Genomic DNA, 8,972 nt, shown 5'->3' with positions numbered 1-8,972 from the left:
TTAAATGAGCCCGACCCGCCTGGGAACTGCCGATGGCTCTGCAAGAGCAGCCTCTGCTGTGTCATTTCTGTCTTACTAAGCGCGAGAGCCTCAGCTCGAAGCTCATGCTGGCAAAAATCAATGTTTTCACATTGAAGGAAATACTTGCAAACCTCTGTGTTTTTCCTAAGGGCTGTAAATAACGCCGCATGCAGCAGCTCGCACAGTGACGGCGGCTCCGTTACCACTCACTTAATTTACGCCCTCGCAGAGCCTCGGCCGCCCTCAGGCTCGGGGAGCCGGCGGCTGGAAGATGCCTGGGAAGCCAGGGCTAGCTTGCACCATCGCCCATGCACCGTTGCCCTTGCACCGTCGCCCTTGCACCGTTGCTTTTGCATGACCGGCTGCAGTGAGACGGAGCCTTGGCCACAGCGGGGTATCTGAGCCCCATGGGAAGCCGGGGTTTGGTCCTGAGAGCCCGGCGTGCGTTCCGTGGTGGTAGGAGCAGGATCGAGGATCCCCAGATGGGGTCTGGGACTGCGCGGCGGCTCGGCCGGGGGTGTCCGCAGGGCTGCCCATGATGGGGACAGTCAGTTCTGCGCTAGAATAGTCGGCGGGGCTGCGGATGAGAGACTCTCCTCTCCATATCCATGGCCAATTTATCCCCATCCATTCTCACACCAGCAGCATCCTTTAGCTTAAATAGCTCTACTCCCCTCCCCGGTGATGTATTTATAGCGCAATCCCATCCCTTCCCCGCTCTCGCTTTGCCAGGCTGACCGTGCCACGTGCAGGCTCTTGCATAAGCAACCCCCATCTCTGCCCATCCATCCTGGCACGGGAGCCGGTTGTTATCATGCTGTTCTCGCCTCCCTGTGATTTGTAGCTCTGCGATTTCCCGGGGCAAGATGCATCTCCAGGGTCGGTAGCGTTTTATTTATTCACAGCAGTTTTTAAAGCCGTCATCTGCCCAAAATGATTGATTTGGTCCCGCTGGGGTGCGGGGAGTCGGGCTGTAGGTGAGCAAGGGGTGAGGTTTCTGGCTTGCCGAATTATTCACCTCCGTGCGATGCTCGTGGAAGCTCCGGAGGAAGCCGAGATGGCGGCAGAACAAGTCCGAGCTCCGACGGCGTGGGCATACCAGGGCGGGCAGCACCGGGGAAAAGGGCTTCAATGCACATCGGTGGGTGCTGCAAACCGGCTGTGCCGTCCCAGCCTCAGCGAGCGCCGGGCTGTACGCCAGCACGTGGCCGTGCCGGCTGCGGTGGGTGACTCAGCCATCACCTGGGCTGTCCCCAACTCACTCTGCAGGAAATGAGTCAGGTTTTAAGGAAGAAAAACGTTAAAATGATGGGGCAAGAGTCCTTCCTGCACGGGGAGGAGGGCGGCGCCAGTTGCAGGAAGGAGACGTGGATGGAAGGTTGCGGGCGACACTCAGGTATGGAGACCTCGCTCGTCTCTGATGCTGCCCGTCGCGCTGCAGATTCTCCCCAGAGTTTGGGGGAAGGAAGGTGGGAACACCATGTAACTCATCCCACCAACAAAACCCGGGGCGTGAGCTCAGCTCGTGCCTGCCCTGGCACCCAGAAGCTCCTCTTGGTCTTGCCGTTGGCTGGAGACGCTCCTCCTCCTCCCAAAAGGCTGCGTGGGGAGGAGAAGGGATGGGGACTGATCCAGGGCATGGGCTGAACTGTGTGTGTGCCTCTTCTCCCTGCAGAGATGGACACCTTCAGCACCAAGAACTTGGCCCTCCAGGCCCAGAAGAAGCTCTTAAGCAAGATGGCTACCAAGACCATAGCCAACGTCTTCATTGACGACACCAGCAGCGAGATCTTGGATGAGCTCTACCGGGCCACCAAGGAGTACACCCACAACCGCAAAGAGGCCCAGAAGATCATCAAAAACCTCATCAAGATCGTCATGAAGTTGGGCGTGCTCTACCGCAATGGGCAGTTCAACCCCGAGGAGCTGCTGGTGATGGAGCGCTTCCGCAAGAAGGTGCATACGTTGGCCATGACGGCCGTCAGCTTCCACCAGATAGACTTCACCTTTGACCGTCGGGTCATGTCGGGTGTCCTCACGGAGTGCCGGGACCTGCTGCACCAGGCTGTCAACGGCCACCTGACAGCCAAATCCCACTCCCGCATCAACCACGTCTTCAATCACTTTGCGGACTACGAGTTCCTCTCGGCTCTCTACGGGCCATCCGAGCCCTACCGCACCCACCTGAAGAGGATCTGCGAAGGGGTTAACAAGATGCTGGAGGAGGACAACATATGAAGTTGGCCAAGATGGGCTATCGGCAGCAACTGCCAGACTCTGCCTTCTGTGAGACCGAGGACAGGATGTACGCCTGTTTTGACCATCACCAGGCTTGACGTCCTCTTCTCCTCTGTAGTGCTAACTCACTTTCTCCTCGTTTCTACAAAAGACTGAACCTCTTGACTTTGTCTAACCCTTGCCTGGGGTCTGCAAACCCGCCCTGCGCTGGACTGAGTCCTTTCCAGGTGATCCTGGGCTTCTGGGCTCCCGCTGTACAGTTTGATTTCCTTTGCCCACCAAGTGCTCTTAGCTCAGAGTCCAAGGAACTGGACTCCTCACCTTGAACTCTATCGTAACCCTCCTGGGGGAAAACCAAACCAAAGACCCGTGGTGTGTAACACCTCTAAGGTGTCTCTGAGCGGGTGGGCAGTTGGTTGGATGAAGGGTTGTGAGACCCTATTACCGGAAGGTTGTGGAGCCCCATGGTTTTCTTTCAGCAGCTCCATGACATGGTGGGAGGAAATCATGGTCCAGACTTGTGCTGCCCAGGGTAGGAAGGTGCTTCTGCACCTTGCAGGCTAGCATGGGCTTTGGCTTCCTAAAAGACAAGTCCTTGAGACCAGAAGGATCCCACCTCACCTGGGCAAGCGGCTGTCCCTTGGGGCAGGGAGGGAGCTGGAGGGACCTGCTCCTTCCCTGCATCCCAGGTACACCCCTTCACCCAAGACCCAACTCCCCCCGCCAGCCTCCCGCGACAGTACCACTGTGATGGCTCCGTCTCCTTCCCTGGTGGTTGTCCAAAGCTCTCCCTAGGATTTTGTACGTTTTACATGTCCTCGACTGAGTTATGGTTGTTATTTTTTAGCAAACTCTGTAGCCCTGATGAGTTATTTAAATAAACTCACCTGTTTGGCCTGGGTGCTCCACGTGGTTGATACAAAGGCGGTCGGCAGCGATAAAATGAGTGCCGGGGGCAGTCGGTTTCGTCTTTTAAATGGCGATTGCTCCCTGCGGCCTGGGGCTTTTACTCTCCGTCCCCCGGCATCGCTGCCGGCCGGGCTGCCCCTGCACCGTGGCACAGCAGCTCTGGGCTTTGCACGGCCGGCGCTGAACTGGTGGGAGGAAACGTGGGGCAAAACCCAGCGCAAACCGATAGCAAAGGTCCGGGGGCCCGGGGGGAGCGGATCCTGCTCCCACGCAGACGCTCACACGTGCTCCTCTGCATCCCCGCGTCCCCTCGCTCCACAGCAGGAGCTTGAAAAGCACAACCCTGAGAGCAGAAAGCAACGGGCAACTTTGCAGAATTAAATACAGGCGTGTTGTAAAAGCGTTGTGCTCTCAGAGCATGGATGCACCAGCCGTGGCCCGCTTCCAAAACGCTGATCTCAGCTTTGAACACCGAAAATTGCCCTTTTAGCATACAAGATGCCGCACAATTTCAGCCGGCCTTATCTCCGCAACCTTCTTGTGCCTCCTGTTCCATGGGATGTCTCCAGGCACAGGAGGCTGCCAACGCTCGTGGGCAGAGAGCGGCTCCACGGCTCCCGTTCGCTGCTCCCCTTCCACCGCTGGCTCGAAGCGCTGATAACTTTCAGCCTTAAAGATTAAATAAAAGAAATAAAGCCGCTATCTCTGTCATTTCATAGGCCTGGCTCCAGCTATCGCAGCTAATTCAATTGCGTGACGCAGCTCGGGGTGGAGGGTAAAGCACATTTGCATGGAGGAGAATGCGGCCAAGCTCCACCGAGGTGGTGGTCCCTCGGGGAGGGCAGGGTGAAGTCGGCCTTTGGCGCGCGGCATTTGAGAACAGACGTTCCCGTCCCCCCCTGGGCTCGCGGCAGCTGTCAGGTATGTGCTGAAGAGGAGCCAGAGCTGGAAACAGCTCGGTGGAGTTATCGGCAGATGCGGCGAGCAGGCAGAGCTGAACGGGGCTGATGGATGCGGTGGCGGCGGCTGCCGCGCTGACAGCCAGAAACGCTTCGCTGTGCTGTTCGAGGTGCGCGTCGGCACCAGCTGCAAGATGCTCCTTAATTGCACGAAACATCTCTGCTCAGACGAGCCCCGGCTCACGGCTGTTCCCTTTGTCCCCAGGGTTTCGTACACCCCAGGACAGCACTTAACCCACCAAATGCCTGGCACCAGCTTTCCTTCGCATACAGGTGTCTAATCTGAAACTTCTCCCCCACGCCCCACGGCAAACACCCACCTCGTTCCCAAACTCTTGCCTTTTTGTCCCGGGGAAGCCCTGGAGAGCACACTCTCTGCTAGAAGAGCCATCTTATGGCCTGGGTTTCCCATCCCAACCCTGGCTGTACAAGTGTGGGGAATGAGTCCCTTCAACTCCCTTTGGTCTGGTTCCCTCCGAGCGACTGGTTAAACAGGGAGAGAGGTCAGAGACCTGCAACATCAGCACCCTAAACGCGTCTCAGAGCTCAGGTAGGAGCACGCTGGGGACACCCCTGGGCCCTGCAGGTTATCTGCAGATCCAGAAGCAGCTGCGCAGCAGAGAAAGAAGCATTTAGGAGCAGCCTGGACAACAGAGCTTGTAAAATCCCCAGTGCAAAGCACCCCCAGGCTGCCAAAAAACAGGCAAGTCCCCCCCCAAAATGGGCAAAGCAGCTGCCAACGACCACAACCATCACCGGGCATCAAAAGCACTCGTCATGAGAGTGCCGGGTTATGCAAACTTACAGCTGGAGTCTTGTCCTCACGTGCTGGGACTCCTCTCGGGTGGGCAGAACCCCCGTAAACCCCCTGCAGCCTCCAAACTCCCGTGTGACATCTCGGCTCCTCCTGGCCAAGCAAACGCCGAAGGTCGCGCCGCTCGCTGGGCATCCAGTTGGAGAGGGCAGGAGTCACAGAGCAGAGCAAGCTCAGGCCAGAGCATGATGCTTTATTTCTTTATTTGTGTTGTATTTACACAGGAAAGGAATTCCACATTCCCTCACTGTTATTACTCTAGATAAGAAAAAAATCACTTCTGTACATAGAAAATAGTCCTGCAGTTGTACTGAGACACGAAAGTGTTGCTTGGATTGATTCCTGGGTTGTGTCAGAATAAGCAGCTCTGCCTTCCCCATGCCAAGTTATCCCAACCCGCGCTCTGCACTAGGGCAGGTCCAGAACATCCTCCCCAGCGAAGGCAGCGACGGTCTGCCGTAGCTGTGCTCAACAAGGAGTCAGATAGCTTTGGCCAACCCTACCCCTTCCTTCCCCCCCCAATTTAATTACTTCCTCCTGTCATGCTTGCAGAGAGAGAAATCCTGTCTCCCCTCCAGAGACTAGAGAGTTAACAACTTTCCTTTAGCAAACCCTGTTTAAATCCAGCCACTTATCTTTCTGCATTGCTCTTCCTAGCAAGGGAGATAAGGAGCCCCCGTTCGAGGGGAGCTTTACCATATTCAGCAGATCAACCAAGCAGAAAGCGGGCGACAGAATGGCTGGCTGCAGATCAGGAGTCTCAGAGGAGGTTTCCAGCTGCAAAGCACATTGTTACTCTGACACAAGACAGAATGCATCCGTCTTAACACCTCCAAGCCCCACTTGTGTTGGACCCTAGCACGTTTCAATATGGAAAACATAAAAGGTTTGGCCAACCAAAAAAACCCGCAGTTAACAAGTAATCCTCTTCATCTGCCATGCTCTTCTGGCCAAAACACCCTGCCCAGCACTGGCCTCAGGGTCACAGCTCGTCGTGGGGTGTTTTTGCTACAATCATGAGTTTGGACAGTTCAAAGCGGAACTTGCCTTCCCTGTGAGACACTAGAAAGAGAGAAGACAAGCACAGGATAAACAGATGGTAAGGCATGAACAAAACAGCCCTGCTGGTTCATTTCCAAGACGATAAAGCCAGCAAGTCGGGCATTGCACTTCCTTTTTATGCACGCAATAAGCACATTGTGATAAACCCGTTCTTCCCCCATGCTAATTTAACGTTTACACTGGAACGGGACCTGCAAAATCCTGCCACCAGCTATGGATCAAGAGCACTATACCCCCGACTCCTGGGGCGAGAACATGCACTGGTCTCCTATACATTGTCAGCTATCTGCTTAAATACTCGTCTCCTGGTAGCCAGCCAGGCTTGTCTCCCAGTCCAGACCCTTTCTCACACAGTTCTCTCGGTCACAGACCTGTTGTTTCGGTGATTTCAAATTCTTCCTGTTTTAAGGGGACGTCGCTTTGTCCACCCGCCGCAGCTTGAGACTAAAATGGGAAGGAAGAAGGATTAAGTAGCTGAGGCAATCCAAGAAGGTACTGTATTTAAAGCAAACAAACAGCACATTTTGAAGAATGAACTTGTGTTTTAATAACGTGGAGTGAAAGAATTAAATCCACAAAGGAAATTTGAAAGAAAATCTCTGGCTATTTTTCCATTTCCTATTAAACCACAAACTTGTGTCCTTCGGGTGACTGAAAGCCTCACCACCGAAGACTGGGAAATGGAAGAACGAGCCAGACAAAAGCACCAGCAGAGTTTTTATTTACTTTGTCAGATGCAATTTCTTGAGGCAAACCAAGGCTCCCCTTGTGCAGCGCACCCTGGCAGGACCGTGTCTTTTGGAGTCAGCGAGGCTGGCAAAGCCAGCAGCAAACCGATGGCGTTGAGGGAGCCGAAATAAAATGGTGCAGGAGAGGCTACTTGCGGCCTCTCTCCTGACTGCCACCACTCTCTAATTAGAGACGTGATGGAGTACGTTTTATTGCACCATGTCTAATAAATGTCTTCCATGCCCAATTCATGTGTTATAGCAGCCTCCCACGCGCCTGCTTCCAAGTGATCAGCTGGGACTTACATAAGCCATGGCATACTCTATCTTGGCTCCTTTCACTTCAGCTTTAAACTGGGTAAAGAAGAGATAAGACTTCCCTTGGGGCCTGAAACAAGAAAGCAGAGTCTTTGACATCGGCAGAGAGGGTGGAGGTGCAGGCGAGCTCAGGATTCATGGCTCCCTCCCTCCACAGCCACCTCTGGCTCTCTTGTAGCTCCATCTAGTGTAGAGGGGGGAAAGGGGGGAACACAGCATTTATCAACCACTGCCTGGCTAAAGAGCCCACCCAGAGTCACAGTATCTCTTGGGAGGGAAAAGCCCTCCGGTGCCATCTGGCTGGGAGGCAAACCCAGCCGGGAGGCAGGGTCCCTGGCCCAGATCCCACCTGCCTTGTTGTTGCTTTTGTCTCAGAGAGTTTGGGGTTAAAGAACGCACCTCCAGACGGAGCAGGAGAAGAACAGGTTGTCTTCACTGACTCCAATGTTCATCTGCCATTGCTGCAGAGGGGAAAGGTCCAAACAGTTAATGTGGGTAAGAGCCTCCCACTTCCCGCTCACCCCTGAGGCCAGTCACCTCTCCTCCCAGCTGCAGGCACGGCAAGTTTCAACCATTCTAAAACAACACAACATAACCACACAACGCTTGCTGATAGCCCCTTTTACTTTGTGTTACACAAAGCTCAAGGCCTGGTTGCCCTCTCCTCTCCACGATTTCATTAGTACAGTTACAGAAAAGAGTTAAAGTCTCATTTCCCTTTACACTAAAAGGACCTGATTCTAATAGGACTTGCAGATAAGAAAGTACAAATTGTGTATCTGCACAGCACTTACTGCAGCAGCAACACAAGCTGCAAAATACCTTCAAGCCTCCTAAAGAACACAGGAGTTACTCTTACGAGGTCCTTCCTACCAACTGGGGTATGAAAATGTCACTCCCTGTTCTCCAGAGACATCCAGCCCAGAGATCTGTTAAGCCTTACAAATGTCACGGCCTTGCGAACCACAGCATCACTGGAACACAGGAAGGATGCTTCTGTTCAGGGAGCAAATCCAACAAGTTACTTTTGCAAACATACAGCGTTGGAAACGGTGCGACCACCCTTCCTCACAGCTCCCGGTCCCTGGAATCAGCTCATCACAAACAAAATCGTCCCGAACAGCTTCTCACTCTGTGCAGCCGTAAAGACTGAGCGTAAGGGAAACACATGAAGGTTTGCCCAACTCACCTCGTTCGTTCCTCCCTGAGCTGAGTATGTGAAGGTGCAGGTGTAATCCCCCTGAAAGAAAAGAAGACGACGATGAGCAGCCTCGCTCGAGCAGGACCTCCTCTTTGTTCACCATCAGCCACTTCTCGGCGATGATGTGAGGCCTGGGGACACCTGAGAGAATTACCGGGGCTGCGGCACTGTGCAGCAGTCACCCTGGGGGTGACCGCGGAGGGGCACACACCACGTCCATGTCCGGACCTTGGTGGAGCGCAGACAGAGCCGGGGACTCTGCAGCCCTCATCCCCCGTGGGGTGTCAGCAGGACCCCGTGGTGCTGGGGTGGGAACCCATGTTCTGGGGGCCCAGGGACTCCCAGCCCCCCTCTCCATAGAGCCCCTTCCCCTTCGTGAGCCTCCTTCCCATGGGGACCCTCTTTTTTCGAGACCCCCTTCCCCCGGCGACCCCTCCCTCCCCTTGGGGTACCTCCTCCCTCTGGAAACCCACCTTGGGGATCCCTTTCTCTTCGGGGGCCATTCTCCATGGCAAGCCTCCCTCCCTGGGGACCTCCTCACCACAGAGGCTGTCCCACCTTGGGGACCCATTTTGCTTGGGGACCTCCTTCTGCGGGAGAACCCCCCCTTGGCGACCCCCTTCGCCCTGAGGACCCCCCTCGCCCTGGGAGCCTCCTCCTGCCTTTGGAGACCCCCCCTTGGGGACCCCTCTCTCCCTGGGGTCCCCCTCCCCTGTCCCCGT

The 8,972-nt window shown here is 55.1% G+C and overlaps 2 protein-coding genes across 2 annotated transcripts; one reads left to right on the top strand and one right to left on the bottom strand.

Moving 5' to 3' along the window:
• The first annotated feature begins 1,698 nt into the window (after positions 1-1,698).
• On the top strand, positions 1,699-3,155 carry TNFAIP8L1 (tumor necrosis factor, alpha-induced protein 8-like 1). The gene has a single exon (XM_009318411.1). The coding sequence runs from the start codon at positions 1,699-1,701 to the stop codon at positions 2,257-2,259; it is 561 nt and encodes a 186-aa protein (XP_009316686.1). The 3' UTR covers positions 2,260-3,155.
• Positions 3,156-5,115: 1,960 nt separating this feature from the next.
• LOC103912203 (chromosome unknown open reading frame, human C19orf10) lies at positions 5,116-8,753 on the bottom strand. Its single transcript, XM_009318432.1, has 6 exons — positions 8,724-8,753; positions 8,239-8,289; positions 7,449-7,510; positions 7,038-7,119; positions 6,375-6,447; positions 5,116-6,003 (listed from the first exon to the last, which is right to left on the bottom strand). Exons 1-6 carry the CDS (start codon positions 8,751-8,753, stop codon positions 5,924-5,926), a joined length of 378 nt encoding a protein of 125 aa, XP_009316707.1. The 3' UTR covers positions 5,116-5,923.
• Between the last annotated feature and the right edge of the window lie 219 nt (positions 8,754-8,972).

The sequence above is a fragment of the Pygoscelis adeliae genome, unplaced genomic scaffold (genome assembly GCF_000699105.1).
Source record: "Pygoscelis adeliae isolate BGI_AS28 unplaced genomic scaffold, ASM69910v1 Scaffold582, whole genome shotgun sequence".
Lineage (NCBI taxonomy): Eukaryota > Metazoa > Chordata > Aves > Sphenisciformes > Spheniscidae > Pygoscelis > Pygoscelis adeliae.
Note: the sequence above shows the minus strand (reverse complement) of the source record. Positions and strands in the feature narration are given on the sequence as shown.